Below are 20,261 nucleotides of genomic sequence, written 5' to 3'. Positions count from 1 at the left end.
AGCCCACTGTGAGGGCGTCTGGGTGCCCCGCAGCCCACCACACTGGCCCTGCCCTGCGGCAGATGCACGGTGAGGGCTGGGCCTACACGCCTGCCACCAGGTCTCCACGCAGCCCAGTCCCAGAGTCCAGGAACACCTGGCCAAGGGCACCGCCCACCATGAGTATGCCAGTACCCGCAGGCCTTCTTCCGGTTGCTTCCTGAAGCTCCGCGCAATACATTCCAGCATCTTCTGGAACACTTTCTGTACTGTGTCGTACAACACTGTAACGACCTCTTCTGGGTCTGGTTTCTGAATCAAGGAGCTTCCTGTTACCTCTTTCAGAATGCCAAGAAGCAGTGAGACATAAAAAAATCCCTTCACTGGAAAGAAAAGAATGAAAAGAATCGGTCAGGTAATACATAAGCTGTAAGAAATCTCTTAACATGCGCATCTGAAGGTAGATCAGAAGAGCATATGATTCCATGTTGATCAGATTAACCTAAATTCTAACCTAAACTAAAAAATAAAAGATTTGCCTGATTTAGGTACGAAACAAATGCCCTCAGTCACTGAGCTGCATAAACACGAGACAGCTTGAGTACGACTCCTAAACACTCCATTATTTCTCCCAGCTAAGAGTGAAGTTGATACTGGCTTTAAGTGCCTGGTGCAATAACCTCACAGCAATGGTTCAGTGGTTAACACTCGGCAGGAGCGTATTTATCGTCTTTCTTTTCCAGGTTTTCTCCTCACTGGGCTACATTAATTTGGTAATTTACACCTAGTAAACCTATTTGTTCTATTCATCCTCGAGACCTTCAATTTTCATTTTTCTTTCAATCTTGGTACACTGAGCTACAAAAGCAGAGCCAGCAACCTGCTCCTGAGAGTTTTGTGGGTGCATCTGCAAAATTTTGAGATTTATGACACATCCAACATCCAGGCACAGGTTGGACCTCATCTGTGTGGACACAGGGCCGTGTTGTCACATGCTGTCCTGGAGTCCACCCCGTACTTAAAATATGCCACAGTAGGAAGCACAGGAACGTGACCACAGACAGTTAGCCAGAGGTGAGGAGGAGGGTCAGAGAAGGCACGGCCCAGAGGCAGCAGTCTTACTGCATCTTCCACAAAGGGGCCAAGACCACGCGTGCGCCCACAAGCTGCTGAGGGTCAGCTGACCCTTGTGTGACTTGTGCTGGTGGTGCTAGGCCAGAAAGGGCAAAATGGCCCAAGTACACAGACACACGCCCTCCATTTTACACAGCGCTGCTGTGTGGCTTCACCCAAGGGGCAGCAGTTATACTAAGCACTGGGCAGAGATGCCTGGCTACCTAGCTCTCCGGGGCTTCTCCACCCTCAAAAGCCCGCCCTGTGACCTGACCAAAAGCCAGAGCCTACTTGTTGAGTGCACTCCAGCCCCAGCCCCTCGGCCGCACACTCACCTTCCCCGCTGTGCAGGAGGCCTGCTCTAGACACCAGCTCTGCCTTGCTGGACCCATGCTTCTGTGCCTGGGGAACCGTCCGAACCCCAGGCAATCTTAGATTTCACAGTCAACCCTCAACCTCCAGTACCAAAACCTCTCCTCAGGAGATCAGCAAAGGAGACAAGGACATGGGCCTGGAGATAGGAAGCTCCGCCTGAGACCTCCAGATCTACCTGCAGAAGGGAGACCTGGAGCCACCTCAGGCCTGAGGTCCACAGCTCTGCCAGAGTCGGCAGCAGATGCGAAATCTCTAAAACCACAAAGTCTTCACTCTGGTGCAAGAAAAGCTGGAGGGACACACTCCTCACAGCTTCTCATGTGGAAATGCTCTCAGTGGGGCAGGTGAGCGGGGCAGGTGAGTGGGCACTGTGTTCCGCAGACCACAGGCCCGCAGACCAGAGGAGCTGTCCTGACATCCCCTTCAGGGCAGGTCTTCATGTGATGTTGGCAAAAACGTGGAAATCCAGAAACTCTAGCTCAGAGCCCCGTTATCTAAAAGCACGTGTGCCTCATAACCTAGTAGAGAACATCACGCATCAGGCACTCAGCCTCCTGCAGACAAGTCAGGACACACAGCGACATCAGACGGCAGGCCATGGCCTGAGGCCTCGCAGCTGTGCGCGCCACCTCTGCAGGGTGAAGCGGTTCTCCGGGCACCGCAAGGCAGTCTGACCCTGGGCATCTGGCTCCTTGGGCTCTCTCAGCAGCTGATCTCTTAGGCCACCCTGGTCCGTACATCAACGCACTTGAAAGTCACAGTGCCACCTGGCCTGAGCCCCTGCCTGTCTCAGAGCCCACTCCACCCACCTCCTTCACCTCTGCACTCCAAATGGTCTTATGTGGACCGTGACCTTCCTTTGTAACTGTGCTGGTACTTTTCATGAGGAGAAGTTCTCCTGTGAGTCCTGCTGTTTTAGTGTCCGAGTCTGCACTGCTGGGGCGCCTGGGTGCACAGGGCCGGACCCGGCTGTGTTCTAGGAACACCCCTTCTTTGGTGCACATCAGTGTGGACAATGCCGCACTTGGACATAATTAACATAAACATAAATGACTTCTTGAATTAAAATGGTGTCTTTACCAGGACTCTTTCAGGTTAGGCAAAAAGTCAAGTCCAGCTAACCAGAGACTCCAGGTTCACCTGGCTGAACTGCCACCCAGGACTCCAGGTCCACTGGTGACAGCTGCAGGGGAATAGCCACACAGGGCACCCCACCCAGGAAAGCTGGTCACTAGAATGTTTGGGTACAAAGCCCAGTCACAGGTCAAGTCAGGACTTATTTTGAGGGAACAGAAACTGTCATGTAATAAAGCTGGCTAACTGTGGATCGAAACTCTATCCAGCTCCTTAGAAAAGTACACTGTATGAACACTAAAAGTGTCCTCGGGAAAAGAATTTATAAATGATAAGTGAAGTTAAAAAAAAAATCAATCATTCTGACTGTTTCAATCATCAAACTCAAGTACAAAACCCAGAACTTAAAAAAGAAAAAGTGCTGACCACAAACAATATTGGCCCTGCTCTGGGTGTGGGTTCACTTCTGGGAATTCTGAGCCAACCTGAGGACCTGGACTGCCCAAACTCCAACTCCAGCAGCAGCCCGGACAGGACCAGACCCCTCGGGCCTCCAGAGGACACTAGAGTGTAGGACTGCATGACAGTGGGCTCCCTGCCAAGCAGCTGCAGGTGCCCAGTGCAGCTTGCCACAGGGAGTGGTCCTCAGCTCGTCCAGCAAGGCCAAGCCTATGGAGAGGTCGCCTTCAAATGCTGAGGGTCCCTGGGTCTCAGTCACCCGGAACAGAGGCAGTGGGGCTGGCTGGCTGAGGTTGAGGCTAGGGGCTAGGGGTCACGGCACAACAGTGCTCTTACTGGCCAGGAATCTGGTGCCAGGCCCTCCAGGGTACATCGCACACACGCCTGCCTACCGCTCTCTGACACAGGCTCCGAGATGCTGGTGCTTAGGACCTCAATGGCTCAGGTGGCTGTCCTCTCACCACCCCGTTGAGCACACTGAACTGAGTACCTAGCAGGCAGCAAACGGGGTGCCACATGGTCAGCTGCCATGTCACCGACGCTACCTGTCCTTGGTCCGGAGGTAGGGGAGGCATGACCCAACAACTCCCAACTCACCCCACAAAAGCAGCTCAAGGCCAGAGCAGAGCCACCCCTGGCTCTTCTGCAAGGTTGCCCGTAGATACCAAGAAGGGGAGTCTGCCCAGCCATGAAGCATAAAGCAGGGAGCAGCATGTCTGGCACTAAAAACAACTCTGGACGTCCTGGCCCCACCAGCCAACAAGCCCCTCTTTTGGTTTAAGCTAGCTGCACCATACATATCATCACTTGAAAGTCAGAATCTTAGCCACAAAGCTAGGGGCAAGAGAAACGGGCAGGGGGCTGGCTGTGTTACCATAAATAGTTCTTAAAGGGTGGAATATACTGTGCCTGTCTGCATGATTCCAAGACTCCGCTGTAAAAGCTGTATCTGGAACTGGGGGTCTCCGAGCCCGACCATGATGACATCTTTACAAACAGTCAGGTAGGTCTGTAAGAGACAGACAAGGTTTACCAGCAGAGCCATTAAAGGGGCCCACCTGGGCCTGACAGAACTTCTCCTATGTGATGGACCCCTTTCTCATAAGCAGACACTTACACAGATATTTCTAAAGGAATTTCTGTGGGGATACATTCTGATTTCTGTTGCCATAAGACACCTAGAGACATACTGAATGTAATCCCACCAGCTAACCAAATACCTATCATATGCAATGTGTGAAGCTGCACTAAAACTACACAGCCTGAGCTCTGCATAAAGGAAAACTCCAAAACCTTAGATACCACTGTGTGCACTTAAAAGGACTGAGGCCATGGTGTGCAGGGAACGCAATCCTGCACACAGCATGCCATCAGAGATGGCACCCTGTGCCGACAGCTCACCTGGATGATCTGCTGGTAGATGACCCTCTGAAGCTTCAGACGTTCTTCCTCTTGGTCTTGAATCAAAGGCAAAATTTTGCTCTCTAGCCAAAACCCAGTGTCTTCCAAGATGGACAGGTGGACTCTCCCTTCTGAGCAGAACTGTCCAACACAGAACAGCAAGGCAAACGGTAAGGACAGTGCCTCTGCGGGGAGCTGCTCACACCCAGGGGAGGTGGCCACACACCTTGAGCTGCAGATGAACACTCAGCCGGCAGTGCAGACCGAAGGCTCGCAGGGCGGCTGCTTCGCTGAAGTGAGGGGGCTTCGCACCCGGCGAGTGCAGAAGGAATTCCAGATCTGCCTGCAATGTCACAACCCCAGGTTCACATTCTCATCACCACGTCACCACAGCATCCTCTACGGCAAGTACCACCAGGACACTCAGGGAACGGGAGGCACCCAGCTCTGGCGACGCTGACCTCTGCTGTTTCTACCTGGACACGAGGGCTGAGTAGGCCTCAGAAGCACACAGCCGGCCCTGCAGGACACGTCCACAGGGCCACAAGGGGGCCGGTCTTGTCCACAGAGCCCCATGCTGCCCTCCCTACCCACACCTGGCTCTGCTAAACTGCCACATGGGATGACAGCGGGGACAGGTGCTGTTCACTCCTGCATGAGCAGCCAGGCCAGCCAGGAGGGAGGAAACAGGGTCCACAGGGCGCTGAGGGCTTGAGGAATTCAGACACTCTCCAGGGTTCCTAAGAAAACCACCAAGGACCTTCAAGGGAGCCAGTGTTTCCTCACAAGGCTTCCTGGGGCTGGAATGCTGAGCAGGGATGACCCACCTGACCGAGCCTAGTGCCCCAAAGGCCTCTGCAGAAACGTGGGCTCTGAGTGGAGAAAAGGCTCTGCTCCCGACTCCCCTGCCTGTCTCCCTATCTTTGTGGACTATCTTTCTCATTCCTTCCAGCTCAAAGAATGCTGCCACCACTCAGAATCACCCACCTTCAGGGCAGAACGTTACCTTTGACGTCTCCAGTGCTTTCAAAAGATGGTTAAGTTTCTTTCGCGGCACAGAGAGCAAGCACTCCCGGTTATTTGGGTGGGTCAGCAAATACTCCATGTAAACTAGCGCCAACTCAGGTTTCACCGGGCGTGTGTCATGGATTTGCACTTTGCGTCTGGATGCCGAGTGACTCTGAAGGGGAAAAGAAGGAAAACAGGCGTCAGTGGATAATTCACAGCTCGAGTCCCCAAACAGCTGTCCCGAGTGCCAGGCTCCAGGGCATGACACCCACGCACCTGGGACGCGGGCCGCTCCTGGGGCAGCCAGTCGCCGATGAGCTCCAGGACGTGGCCCACCTGCCCCCAGGAGCAGAGGCAGTCCAGCAGCGTGCAGTAGCTCCTGTCCGCGGCGCCCTCCTCCTGGCTCCTCAAGGTGGAGACCACGCCACAGCTGCAACGCCGGGTTGAGAGCAGTCAGCCCTCCTCCCAGCACGGCCTCCTCCCTGTGTCTGGCTCACAACTCAGCTCCACCGACACGAGCAGCAGGTGTGGGCTGGCTCTCGGTCACCACCTGTTGCCACAGCGCCCAGACTCCCGAGGGCAGTCCTGCGCATGCCCTCATCTCTCAGCGCCCACCCACAGGGGGCAGGCCGTGGGCCCGGCATGGTGGCGGGCTGAAGCCAGGGACGGACAGCGATGCCGAGTCCTGCTTCACACAGCATACCTGAACGGAGGGACAGCAGACGCTGGCAGGAAGGACATCAGCATGAACAACGGGATCTTGCAGCGATCATCCTAGCGGCACAGGAAGGAAAGCAAACGACAGGTGACGGTCTCCAGAGCTGCCAGAGAGCACTGTGCAGTCCTTCACCGTTCAAGGAATCCCATTGGCCTACCTCAGGTTCAGGAGCGAAGATGCTACTACATCAAGCCCCCCGAGACCTGCACACGACCCTCACTACCGTGGAAACACACAGGCGCCAGCCTAGATCCTACACACACCAGTAACCAGAGGACAAAAGCCCATGACCACATTATTTATTTTTTATTTTGTGAATTTTGCCTTATTTGCTCTTTTTAGTTACACGTGAAAGCAGAGTGCATGCTGACACAGTCGTACAGACGTGAAGAACGTCGCATTCTAATTAGGATCCCGTTCTTGTGGTCGTACATGATGTGGAGTTCCACTGAGGTGTATTCACAGATGTACAAAGGACAGTCATGTCAGATGCATCCCACTGGTACTACCTCCCCCTTCCCTTCACTCCCCTTTGTCTCATCCCCCTTGTCATGTTAACATGGGCTCTTTTATTTCTTCATTTTCATTTGTTCTTTTCAGATACATATGACAGTAGAGTGTATTTCGACATATTACACAAACAAGGAGTATGACTTATTCTAATTAGGACCCACTTTTGTGGTTGTACATGATAGAGTTTCACTGTGGTATATTCCTATGTGCAGAGGAAAGTTATGTCCCATTCACTCTATTGTCTTTCCTATTCCCATCCCTTCCACCTTTCCCTTCATTCCTCTTTGTCTAATCCAATGAACTTCTATTCCCCCAGCACCTTATTTTGTGTTAGCATCTGCATATCATAGAGAACATTCAGTCTTAGCTTTTTTGGGATTGGTTCATTTCACTTAATATAATAGTCTCCAGTTCCATCCATTTACTGGCAAATGCCATAATTTTATCCTTCTTTATGGCTGAATAATATTCTGTTGTGTATTTATACCACATTTTAGTTATTCACTCATCTGTTGAAGGGCACCTAGGTTGGTTCCATAGCTTAGCTATTGTGATATAAACATTGATGTGGTTTCATCACTGTAGCATACTGATTTTAAGTCCTTTGGGTATATACCGAGGAGTGGGATAACTGAGTCAAATGGTGGTTCCATTCCAAGTTTTCTGAGGAATCTCCATACTGCTTTCCAAAGCGATTCTCCCAATCTGCAGTCCCACCAGCAGGGTATGAGTGTGCCTTTGCCCCACATCCTTGCCAACGTTTATTACTCGTATTCTTGATTGTTGCCATTCCAACTGGAGTGAGATCTCGGTGTGGTTTTAATTTGCATCCCTAATTGCTAGTGATGCTAAACATTTTTTTCATATATTTGTTGACCGCTCATATTTCTTTCTTGTGGAACGCCTGTTCAGTTCCTTTGCCCATTTATTAACTGGGTTATTTGTTTTTACAGTGTTAAGTTTTTGAGTTCTTTATATATCCTGGATAGCAATGCTCTGAGGTGCATGTGGTAAAGATGTTCTCCCATTTTTTAGGCTCTCTCTTCACATTCTTGATTGTTTCCTTTGCTGTGAAGAAGCTTTTTAGTTTGATACCATCCCATTTATTGATTCTTGACTTTACTTCCTGTGCCTCAGGAGTCTTCCTGAGGAAGCTGGTTCCCAAGCAGATAGGACGGAGATTTGGGCCTACATTTCTTCTAGGCGCAGGGTCTCTGGTCTAATACCCAGGTTCTTGATCCACTTTGAGTTCAGTTTTGCACAGGGTGAGAGATAGGGGTTCAATTTCATTTTGCTACATATGGATTGTCAGTTTTCCCAGCATCATTTGTTGAAGAAAGAGTCCATCTTTTCTCCAATGTACATTTTTGGCACCTTTGTCTAGCAGAGGTGACTGGATCTATGTGGGTTCGTCTCTGTCTTCTATTCTGTTCCATTGGTCTACATGTCTGTTTTGGTGCCAATACTATGCCATTTTTGTTACTATAGTTTTGAAGTACAATTTAAGGTCTGGTATTGTGATGCCTCCTGCTTACACTTTTCTCACTGAGGATTGCTTTGACTATTCTGGGCTTCTTATTTTTCCAAATGAATTTCATATTTCTGTGAAGAACATCATTGGAATTTTAATAGGAATTTCATATATAAATCTGTATAGCAGTTTTGGTACTATAGCCATTTTGACAGTATTAATTCTGCCTATCCAAGAACATGGGAGGTCATTCCATCTTGTAAGGTCTTCTTCAATTTCTTTCTTTAGTGTTCTGTAGTTTTCATTGTAGGGGACTTTCACCTCTTTTGTTAAGATTGATTCCCAAGTATTGTAATTTTTTTGAGGCTATTGTGAATGGGATAGTTTTCCAAATTTCTCTTTCAGCTATTTCATCATTAGCATATAGGAACGCAATTGATTCATGGGTGTTAATTTTATATCCTGCTACTTTGCTGAATTCATTTATGAGATCTAGAAGTTTTCTGGTAGAGGTTTTTGGGTCTTCTAAATATAGAATCATGTTGTCGCAAATAGGGATAGTTTAAGCTCTTCTTTTCCTGTTCATCTCCCTTTAATTTCTTTCTTTTGCCTAACTGCTCTGGCTAGGGTTTCCAAGACTATGTTGAATAAAAGTGGTGAAAGAGGGTATCCCTGTCTTATTCCAGTTTTTAGAGGGAATGCTTTCAATTTTTCTCTGTTTAGAATGATGTTGGCCTTGGATTTAACACATATAGCTTTTACAATGTTAAGGTCTGTTCCTACTATCCCTAGTTTTTCTAGTGTTTTTAACATGAACGGATGCTGCATTTACATGCTATATTGTATATGAACATGAATACTGTATATTGAACATGAATGGGTACTGTATTGTACATGATGGATGAAGTTCCGGGGTAAGAAGACTTCTACTAAATCAAGTATCCTAAAACTTTTACACAACCTTCACTACTGTGTAAAAACACCAGGGGCCTATCTAGATCCCACAGACACACCAGACCCAAAAGGGACAAAATTCCATGTTGTCCTTTATTTTAAAAAGAATAATGATAAGGCTGGGCATGGTGGCGCATGCCTATAATCTCAGCCGCTTGGGAGGCTGAGGTTCTAAGTAACTCAGTGAGACCCTGTCTCTAAACAAAATAAAAAAAAGGGCTGGGGATGCGGGGATGTGGCTCAGTGGTGCGGTACTGGGTTCAACCCATAGTACCAAAAAAAAAAGAGGAGCTCAGTGCAGAGGTACACCTGGGGTTCCAGCAACTGGGGACGCCGAGGCAGGAGGAGTTCAAGTTCAGGCCAAACTCAGCTAAACTGTCTCCAAATCAAAAATAAAAAGGGCCTGGGGTTGTGGTTCAGTGGTGGAGCACTTGCCTAGCACATACAAGGCACTGGGTTTGATCCTCAGCACTACATAAACACAAATAAATAAAGGTTTGTGTCCACCTACAACTAAAAAATATTTAAAGTAAAATAAAAAGGACAGGTGATACAGATCAGTAGTAGAGCACCCCTCGGTTCAATCCCAGTCAATCAAAGCAATACTGATAAAAGGGGAAAAAATTTCACTATACACTTGGAATCCTGAACTCTCAGGAGAGGAAAACTATCGGGAAATTCTACAAAATGAACCAGAATATCCTTAGAGAACAGTAAAGTCTGCCAGGCAGCCACAGGCTTCAGCGCCACGAAGCCCACCAGAGCCTACTTGGGGCACCACCAAATGGCAGCAGACACCCGTGCCAGGCCCCCAGGGACAGCGGCACCCGCACCTGTGCTGTGCCTGCGAAGGGCGGCTCCGCCAGGTCAGCATCACTGCAAAGTGCGTGAAGCAGAGCTCAACTGCGCAGACGCCGTCGAGAGCACCTACGAGAAAAGTTCCTGGCTGGGAGAACAAGGGGATGGTGGATCCTAAAGGGAAAGAAGTCGTTTTCCTGAAAATATATATGAAACGGAAACACGAGCAAAATCAGAACCTGACATGTTGTCTCCTGCTGTTCAGTCACAGTGGCCCACCTCCTCCTGACTCCCAGTGAAGAGGCATTTTCTTCCCTTTCTTTTTGGTAGTACAGGGATCAATCCAAGGGCCTTGTGATGCTTAAGGCAACTTAATTGAGTTTTTCAATTTACTGATGAATTTGGCAACTAAGATGGCTTGCCTTTGTGATAGGCCCTCTTCGTTTCAGAAGCAGAATGAAGCTTAGAGACTTGACAGTCATAGAAAAGGCTCAAGAAAACTACCCGGTCCAGTCTTGCACACAGTCAGCAGAAGAAACGAGTGACGTTTAAGCAGAAAAGGATGGTCCATAAGACCTGGGGCCTTTCTATATTTAAACTATGATTTCTATACGGTGGGGAATAAATACATGTTTTCACCTATGAGGCATTTTAAAATTTGGTTTTGAAATATGAACTTTGTGCTGGGCTGGGGATATAACTCTGTGGTAGAGCACTTGCCTAGCATGCATGAGGCTTTAGGTTCGAGCCCCAACACTGCAAGAAAGAAAAGAGGCTATCTCTTCCTCTGGAGTTGGCCTACAATCTCCCTTGAATGCATACCTGCTTTCCTAAACAAACTTCTCTTTAAAAAAAAGAAAAATATGAACTTTCTTCAGATACCAAGAAACAAAAAGGTTCCCTTCATCCAAACAAACCATAGAGATGGAGAGCACAGTGCTCCCAGGGCTGGGGCCGGGGATGTTGGTCAACGGACAGGAGTTCCAGTTAGACAAGAGGGTCAACTCAACAGGTCTGCAGCATCTCACAGGACCACAGCTCACACCATGTACTGTACAGTAGCCTCAAAAGCCCGAGTAACAGATTTTTACATGTTTTTGCCACAAAAAGCTGCTGGTATGTGGGCAATGCACATGTTAAGGTGCTCAACTCACACACTGCACAAGGCGTGCATTTCCAAACTTCACACGCAACACCACGAATGTCCTGCGTACAAGCATGGCCAGTACTCACCTTAAATACCTTCAAGTACTCAGGAAGCACAGAGGCGAACTTGCTGACAGTGTAGGCCTTGGCCTCTTTGTTGTTTTCCAGACTTCTATGGATGCTCTTCCAGAGAATCACGATGATTTCTAGCAAACCTGCCATGGACGCAACATCGTTCACCGACAGCATTTTGTCCAGAACCTAAGACACAAATGCCATTACCATGACAGCGTCTGACAGCCACAAGCCAAGAGCACTGTCCTCAAAAGCACGCCTCAGATGTGCAGGCCAGCTACTTTCATGTCTCGACAGGACTGGACTGTCCACGTTAGAATCTCTACTAGGGAGGTCAATTTCTTTCAAATGCCACTCAAAAAATAAACTCTCAATTAGCTCAATTTAACTTCCTTTAAAGAAACAGTTTACATGAGTTAAAGCTCTTCTAAAACCAAAAGATGCCACTTGTCACCACAATACCTGACACAGATGGAGGCATGACATGGCAGTGAATGGGTCGCTGGCCCTGCCTGGCCCCTACAGGATGCAGCGCCACAGTCCCCTCCCTCTGCGGCCAGCAGCCCACAGCCCTAGACTGGAGTGATGTGCTCACCACCTACAACCACTAAGTCAGGGGCTCCCTGGTCTGTTCTTAAATGAAGCTTCCTTCACTCAAGCTGGTGTGGGACCACACCCTTGCACACTCAGTGTAATCCACATGCAACTCTGATGAATCCCCTCTGGCCACGGTGTAGGTGCCCCACCTGCCAGGCCTTGTGGCTGTTCACCAGGTACCACACTGTGCATGGCCATCAGCAGACACACACTGGTGAAGTCCACCAGCGATCCCTGCAGGAGGCCTGTGCATGACTACAGCAAGACAGTCTGCCAATCTGCTGAGTGACCAATGCAGCAATTTCCTTAAAGGAAGCTGCCTTGAGATGACAAGGGTAAGTCAGATCAGGTTTGGGTTGGTTTGGTTGGTTTTTGTTTTGTGCTAGGGACTCAACTCAGGGGATGCTTTATCACTAAGCCACATCACCAATCCTCTGAATTTTTCATTTTGAGACAGGGTCTTGCTAAATTGCTGAGACTGGTCTAGAACTTGCAATCCTCCCCTCACTCGGTCTCCCTAGTCCTAGGATTACAGACGTGTACCACCATGCCCAGTGAAGTTTGGTATTTTTGTGCTAATGTGTACAAGGGTGGGACCAGGGGAAAGATTAAATTTGATTAACGACAGTACACAGAAAAAGCAAATGTGGTGTCTACATAAAGTCAGATATCTCAACATGCACCTAATGCTTTGAAATGTATTCAAGCCAATCAAACTTATAAAGAAACCACTAATGGCTTAAAATCTATCAAAAGAATGACATAAATAAGATTGACAGGGTTGGGGAGATAGCTCAGTTGGTAAAGTGCTTGCCTTGCAAGCACAAGGCCATGGGTTCAATTCCCAGCACCACAAAAAAAAAAAAAAAAAGATTGACAAAATTTTCATTCTGCACTTAATTCTCCTTTTTCCTGTTCTAGCTCTGTGGAAAGAGGAGAAATTTATTATACGGAGCATTCAGGTTCACGACAGGTACCACCAGCTTAAGTTCAAAAATATAAACAGGAGTATTTATTTTTAAACAAACCAACGCAGCCCATGGCCTAGCACTGCAGCCTCGTTGTTTAAATTTCCTGCTAGAGATACCACCTCCCCTATGAGAACATCATGTGAGAAACATGCTCAACTCCTAAGCCAAAAACATTAGCAGAGGACACCTTTGGTTTTTAGAAGACAGCAATTAGAAAGTCTTAAAAGTTCACTTCCAAAATGTCTGCTCTTGGCCACATGGGTTCTTGGAATGAGAAAGCCTATCTGACAAACTATATGTGCTCTTCCCACAGGAACAATGGAGCCGTTTCTAAACCCGGTCTCTTCTGGTGATGTGGACCTGCCCTGAGGACGTGACATATGCATCCTTGATGACGTCCAGCTCCTACTGGGGCGAAGGACCCCTTCAGCACGTACAGAGTGAAAGCCTGTGGACTACCACAGAGAGACGTATTCTCTTCTGCCGAAGCAACTCCATTCCCAGCTCAAGCAAGCAGGCGGCCCACAAGAGGCCATTCCTCCACCCTGGCTGCTCTTGCCCCTCTGCACACAGGCTGGGTTCTGCAGACCAAGCAGTTTGAAACCCCTGAGCTGGCACCTCCGGCTGAGCTCCCCTGAGGCCTGAGGGCAGCCCACCACTCCCCAATCAGTGGCCATGTGAGAATGAGATCGGCACTGATCTGCCGTCTTCTCCCTCCACTGCACTTCTATCTTCCTAGGCTTTTTCAGCAAAGAGAAAAAGAAGTGTCTACGCAAGTGTGGGCTGGTGGGCTGTCAGGGTGCAGTGGAGTCTGATGGGAGAGCTGGGAGGCTGGTGGAAAGCCTCCCGGAGAGGCCCTCAGCCCAGCACCTGGCCGTGTAGGACACACAGGCACAGTGCCTCAGCACAGGCACCCTGTGATTTCCCTGTAGGGTCAGCTTCCTGATCCAGCTGGGTACTGCAGAATCACCCCGAATTTTACTTCAGATGTCTGCAGCTCAAGAGCTTGCGCGTGAACTGCCTGTAAGTGAAAGTGTGTCCATGTCTGACCGCTGCTTCCTTCTGCTAAAACTGGGTAGTCTGGATTCTTTTTTTGTTTTTTTTTTTTGTTTTTTTTTGCAGTGCTGGGGATCGAACCCAGGGCCTTGTGCTTGCAAGGCAAGCACTCTACTGACTGAGCTATCTCCCCAGACCTCTGGATTCTTAAGAAACAGCAGCTAAAGATTCCCTTTGACAAATTACACTTCCTACATAAAGCTCATACTCAGAAATTGGGCCCTAGGACGTTTCTGGCAGAATCTTATGTGAATGGTGTGCCTGACACTACCGGCCACCCAATGTGAATTGGGGGACACCAGAATCCAACCCAGCGCTGCTGTATCCCAGTGGGATCAAAACACACAGTGTGGTTTAAGGGCACAGGACACTGGGACAAGGTGCTGCCATAGGAAGGTTTCTTCTGCTTCACATCCACCCTGACTCCAGAACCAAATGCAAAGGATACACAGCAAGTCTCTCAAAAATAGCACTCATGATCTTCCAAAGTAATCTGCTAAAGAAACAAATAGAAAATAAAGATATCCCAGCCTAACAGCCCAGGGAGAAGACACCAGGCAACATCCTGCCTTTCTCTAGGCAGGAGGCTGGGGTGCCACTCACGCTCACGTTTTCCTTCTCCCGCTCCTCAGCGTCCTCCTGGTGTTCCTGAAGTGCCCTCTGGATGCAGGCGTTCAAGCAGTGGCGAATAACATGGATCAGTTTGGCTAAAATGTTTACAATAATCAACAATTAACATGTTCCTCCTACAAAATTAACCTTCTAATAGGAATTATAATCCCCAACAGTGGAACACTGAAAGAAATTCAGAAACACTCCAGCGTAAGCCTGCTGGAGAGGCCAGCCCTGCGCAGCGGGCAGAGGCGGGGCTCCCACCTATGTTGGTACAGGCGGTGTGCTCATGGGCGTGCTGGTAGAACCTCCTGGCAGCCGCGTGGTTCATCTGCACCAGCGTGACGCAGCGCTCACACCAGACCTCCTCCGGCTGGTTCACGGGCAGGAAGGAGTTGAAGACGAGGCTCACCAGGCGCCGGGACACAGGCCGTGAGTCCATTTGCAGACGAACCAGTATGTGCTCCATGGGGCATATTTTCCAGAACTATGAACAGCACAGGTGCAGAAGGAAACCATCGATCATTCCAGAAACCTTGGGAACTGCTTCAGGGAGATTCCCAGAACAAAACCAAAGGAACTAATTTCTGATTTCAAGAACATTCATTTCAAATGGCTGTACTAGAACCTGTGATGCTCCTGTGAAGAAAAGAACAGATCAATCTACATCTTAAGAAGACCAATGTATAAGATGCCCAAGTCCAAGGCTATTAGGAAGGTTAGTCACCATTACTCACCACCATGATTCTTGTACAGTAAACTCTCAAATTACAGCCATGATTTCAAACCCAGCCATTTTTAAATTTCTCAAGACCCATACCTTTGGCCCGTTAAGTGTGAGAAGTGAATTTTAAAACACATTTAACAGTTTTGAGATAGACACAGTACTTGCGACTTAGCAGCATGGGCATCACTCCCTGGGTGGCCCTTCAGTCAGCCTCCTGCAATACCAGGGTCCCCATCCTCACCCTCCACAGCCTGGTCTCTGCCCACCACACCCTCCTTGTCACCTCAAACAGCAGGCAAGTGCAAAACTAAGAACTGACCACATTGTCCTCATACTGAAAAGCTCTCCAGTCGTCTCCAGAAACACCAAACTTCTGAGCAAGACATTCAAGACAAGACAAAAATACTATAGAAAAACAGGAGGAAAACAGACTTTAAGGCAGAATGTTCAGAGTTGTCCCAGGCTGGCTCCATGAGCCTCCTCACCTGCAAACAGGTACCTGGACCTAGTGGGGCCTCAGTCTCAGGACCATCTCCATGGTGTTTTCAACAGATCCTTCTCATCAGCATTTAAGTATTTTCGCATCATTCTGACCTAACAAATGCACACAAGCTCTGCCTGAGTTCTGTCTCCTGGGGGCCAACTGCCTGGAAACGTGACAAGTGCTCCAACTCCAGTCCCCTCCAACCGCCTGACATCACCCACACCAGAACTGTCATCACTGCCACTACTAACTCCATGTCCACTGGACGCCCAGCTGGTTCTGGGGAGACAGGGCCTGACCCTGTGCTTCAGGCACCACAAGGAGGAGCACTCAGCCCCCTGTGGACCGGAACCTTCAGCTAACTGAGGAGACAGGCCTGTCTAAAGGACTTGGAGTCTCGCAGGAGAGCCAGGCCGGTGCTCTCAGGGTGCAGAAGAACAAGGGACAAGTGCCAGGACTCGTTTCTGACCACCTGGGCAACAGCTCTCAAATCTGCTTTGCACATGAGCCCCCGTCTGCCTGGGCAACGTGCACTGTCCATATGGATAACTGGGCAGCACCAGCAGACACGAGCCCCAGTAAAACACTGACCTCAGGGTTGCCCCTGCTGTCATTTCAGAGAACCCACTTCACCAATAGGAAACCGAGGCTCGCGTGGTCAAGCGTAAGCTCTAAGGGCTGTTCTGTCACACTGCCCGTCATCACTACCACACGAAGACCAGAGGCTTGCAACGGGCTCCGCCCAGCACGCACAAGCACAGGGGCCTCTCCTGACCACCAGTTCGGCCTGGAGGCAGCCCACCATGTCTAAGGCAGGATGGAGAGCGATACAGAACACGCCCAGAGGTCAGCCTGCCCATTACTGAGGTCGCACAGCCTTTCTCCACAGCAGGGAGACAGGTGAGCTGGAGCAGCGTGCGCCCCTCCACCTGCCCACCCTGCCAGCAGTCCTGGCATGTGTGCCAGAGCACAGCCTCACAGAGCTCAGTGCCGAAGCCCAGACAACGCTTCCTTCCTCCGCTTGGACACACAGACCTGTCAGGCATAGGCCATCTGTCCCTGTCTCATCCAGTACCTGCCAGTTCTCCTGGACAGATCCCACGAATAAACTAAGAACGGCCAGGCGTGGTGGCACATGTGGGGGCTAAGGCATGAGGATCACAAGTTCAAAGCCAGCCTCAGCGACTCAGTGAGACCTTGTCTCAAAATAAAAAATAAAACAAAGACAATCAAAACTGAAGCCAGCTTTTCTACTGACACTCATTTGCTGACTCTAAAATATATATCGAAATGCAAAGAACCTAAAACAGCCCACAAATTTTGAAAAAAGAAATATAGGAAGTGGGGTTGTGGCTCAGTGGTAGAACACTGGCCTCGCATGTGTGAGGCACTGGGTTCGATTCCTAGCACCACATAAAAATAAATGAATAAAATAAAGGTCTACTGACATCTTAAAAAATACTAAAAAAAGAAAGAAAGAAAGAAAGAACAAAGCTGAAGCGCTTGCCCCACAGACTTACTGTAAGCCTGTAATAACTCAGACAGCATGGCACAGTATAACAGTCCAGTCCCGAGAGGGACCTGCACAGTCACTGGTTTTCAATAAAAGCTCCCAAGTTAACTTAACTGGATGTGACATCAGGTCCACAGCATGCAGATCAGTCAACGTGTTCCTGTTTTATAACACACAAAGGTGGGCTGGGGAGATAGCTCAGTCAGTAGAGTGCTTGTGTTGCGAGCACAAGTCCCTGAGTTCGATCCCCAGCACCGCAAAAAACAAAAAACAAAAAACACAAAGGCTCCCTCCCCTGCCCCTGGCTCTTCTTCCAGACATGTGTGCACAAGCCCCCGTGTCTCCCGCCTCCTAGGGGTATTTCATAGCAGCTGTGTGCACGAGTTCCATGTTATACAGTGGCCACACATTAGATACTCCAATGCTCTTCCTTTTTACTCATATATTGTATTTCCATATAAGTCCCACAAAATGTCCCTCCTTGTCATTTTATGCCACACAGCATCAATCTCACATGAACACACGAGTCTAAATCTCTGACCCAACATCAACAGACCTGTCAGGTGTTTCCAAATACTGTGGCACAACTGAAGCGTTTAAGTGTCTGTGACCTGCTACGTGGAGGGACAAAGTTCATGGTGTTACCAAGTAATGGCCGAGTCCAGAGCACCCAACATTTTCAGCAAGAAACTGAAGGGTCCAGAGGTGGCAGAAGGCAATGGTGCCAACAGCTTGTGCAGTGCCCAGTACACACTTGTTACAAGCACGCATGCCCTTGCTTCCCATGGCGGCAAGGGCTCACAGTCAACCTCCCGAAGGAAGGAATGTTTATGTGCTTACAAGGTGCCAAGTATCTAAATATTCCACCGGACATGTCAATAAACATGCCCACACATGATAAAAACAGTCACATGAGGGGTGTTCATATCAATGTTTTCAAAAAAGAAACACTGGCATTTCTAGAATCTTCAATGAAAAACACAAAAAATCTTGCACACAGCTCCTGGTCAAATGCAGCAGTTACCAATGTGTCAATACCAAGGTGCTGGAACTAACACTGCTTTGTCTTTTGCCAGGTGCAGTGGCGCACACCTCTATTCCCAGTGGCTTGGGAGGCTGAGGTAGGGGGATCACAAGTTCGAAGTCAGGTTCAGCAACTTAGTGAAGCCATAAGCAACTTAGCAAGACCCTATTTCAAACTAAAAATATTTATAAAAAGGGCTGGGGACATACTCAGTGGGGGAAAAAAAAAAAAAGCTCTGTCTTTGTTTTGGGTGGAAACACACACTTCCTCCTGTGGTAAAAAACCCCCCAGCTGCCCACCTTTGCCGCTCGCACAGCTTTGATCTTCAGCAGCATCTCCACAAACGCCACCCTCACTTTCTCGGAATTGTCATGGAGACTGTATCTGAGTGCTGGCAAAAGCTGTTCTAATAACGGGTGGCTCAGTTTGTTATCCAGAATTATCGGCAGACACTACAACAAAGGAGAAAGAGAGATCTCAAAATCAGAACATGCCAAGAAACATAAGAGCTCACTGAGGAGGACGTTCAGTTCCACCCTTACCAAATGCACCAGGAAAATAAATACCTACAGAAAAGAACATTTTCCTGGAAGTTCCATCCCACTAACATACTCAATGAACTAGCATCACTTTGACAACTGGCAGCCAGCCACCACTGCTCCATTCAACAAGACTGACCTGGTGACAGAGGGCCCTCTGCCCAATCATGCAGGGTCTTAGTTGGTACTCAGAGCATGATGGCAAACATGGCTGCATCTAAAGTCGGATCCTTAACAGTCAATAAACTCTGTGTCCTGACTCAATGCCCACCTGTGTACCAAGTACGCCCATGTGGCTAACCTGGACACATTCAGATCCCGGGAGAAGAGGTGAGCCCTTGGCACAGGTCAGGGGAGGTGTCAGCTTGGAGCCAAGGTCCCTCATCTCCAAACTCATCTACCTGTACCTGCTCCAGTTATTAGGAAAAGGGCCCCTTCTGCAAGTTGTTTAAAGTATACACGGTACACCCAGAAAGTCTATTTTAATGAGCCATGCTGTCTTAAATTTCAAGTGCATACAGCTTCTAAAGCATCATGTCCAAGCACCTGACTCACCGGGCTACATGGCACCTCCGAGCACCTCTGGGTCCTCTGGGCAGCTCTGCAGTTGCGCCCCCCAGCCTCCCACCTGTCCTTGGGGTGCCCTGTGCTCTGTGTCTGCTTCCACCCAAGAGCCCACACTGTCCCCATGCAGGAGACCCATCTGGTCAAGGCAGTGTGCTGTAACCTTGTGGGAGTTTTGTCAGAAGCAAGAATTTGCCACACTGCAGTCAGGAGGATGGAACTGAGGTGACTGGACCACACTGAATCACAGCAGCAGGAAGAAGTGATCTCGGAGAAGTGCAGAGTGTGGTGGAAGAGGAAGAAGGAACAGCAGACAGGTAGGCAAATGAGCAGATGATGCTGCTGTTGCAAAGGAAGGAAGGGACAGGGGGAGAAAGAAATGACCCTGTCAGGTAGCAGAGAAGGTCAGAGTCAGTGCAGGGCAGGGGGCAAGGGGTGGGGCGCCATCTGCCACCAAGACCATAGGAACAAAGGACCCCAGCTTCCAGGGGTAGCACACCTAGGGATGGCTGGCCCTGGGAAACACTTCCTTCCAAAGCTGTAGGCCTGTGCTTGTCCGAGTCTGCGTGGCTGTTGCAGCTCACCTGCTCCTTCCTGAGTCATGTTCTTCAAGACCATGGCATCTAAGAGCTGTGTGCTGGCCACCAAAAGAGCTCACACACTGTCCACTGAGTGAGGCCCCGTGGACTGAAGGGCAAGCCATGTGGAAACCACACAGCCTAGCACAGGCAGTGGGGAGGAAAAGGAGGCAAGGGTTTGTGACAACGGGCAGAAGGAACAACTGCTCTGGGGTGGAAGTGGCGGAGGTCAGGAAATAGCAGTGAAAGGGTCCTGTGAAACTGAGCTTGGTCAGAGGTACTTCCCTGGCACAGACCAGGGACGCTGCAGAGTGATCTGGAAGCAGTAAGGAAAGGCAGAGTGAGGAGCATGCTCTGACAGTGAAAGGCTGGTGCCAACAACTGGCCCCACCGCAGGTGGCTTGCAGGGGAAGAGGCAGGTGGTCCTCACCTGGTGCCGCCCAGGGAAGGTCTGCTTTCCTTCAGGTGGGTTTCAGCAAGCGCACCAGGGAATATGGGTACCCACAGCAAGA

At 49.3% G+C, this 20,261-nt stretch overlaps 1 protein-coding gene across 2 annotated transcripts in view; it reads right to left on the bottom strand.

The window, feature by feature from the left end:
* The window catches only part of Ncapg2 (non-SMC condensin II complex subunit G2), a 60,881-nt gene that overhangs the window by 14,647 nt on the left and 25,973 nt on the right, over window positions 1-20,261 (bottom strand). Inside the window, exons 13-23 of one of the 2 annotated variants that reach the window (XM_047561302.1) lie at window positions 18,368-18,520; window positions 14,585-14,807; window positions 14,312-14,415; window positions 11,097-11,270; window positions 6,113-6,183; window positions 5,686-5,839; window positions 5,408-5,581; window positions 4,628-4,744; window positions 4,402-4,542; window positions 3,910-4,009; window positions 175-362 (exon numbers count right to left, since the gene is read on the bottom strand). In XM_047561302.1, coding sequence (XP_047417258.1) covers window positions 175-362; window positions 3,910-4,009; window positions 4,402-4,542; window positions 4,628-4,744; window positions 5,408-5,581; window positions 5,686-5,839; window positions 6,113-6,183; window positions 11,097-11,270; window positions 14,312-14,415; window positions 14,585-14,807; window positions 18,368-18,520 — 1,599 coding nt within the window. The remainder of the gene's footprint in view (window positions 1-174; window positions 363-3,909; window positions 4,010-4,401; window positions 4,543-4,627; window positions 4,745-5,407; window positions 5,582-5,685; window positions 5,840-6,112; window positions 6,184-11,096; window positions 11,271-14,311; window positions 14,416-14,584; window positions 14,808-18,367; window positions 18,521-20,261) is intronic. The other variant, XM_047561303.1, reaches the window with a different exon arrangement.

This window comes from Sciurus carolinensis, chromosome 8 (assembly GCF_902686445.1).
Source record: "Sciurus carolinensis chromosome 8, mSciCar1.2, whole genome shotgun sequence".
NCBI classification, from domain to species: Eukaryota; Metazoa; Chordata; class Mammalia; order Rodentia; family Sciuridae; genus Sciurus; species Sciurus carolinensis.
The sequence above is the reverse complement of the archived record's forward strand: the minus strand, read 5'-3'. Positions and strand labels throughout refer to the sequence as shown.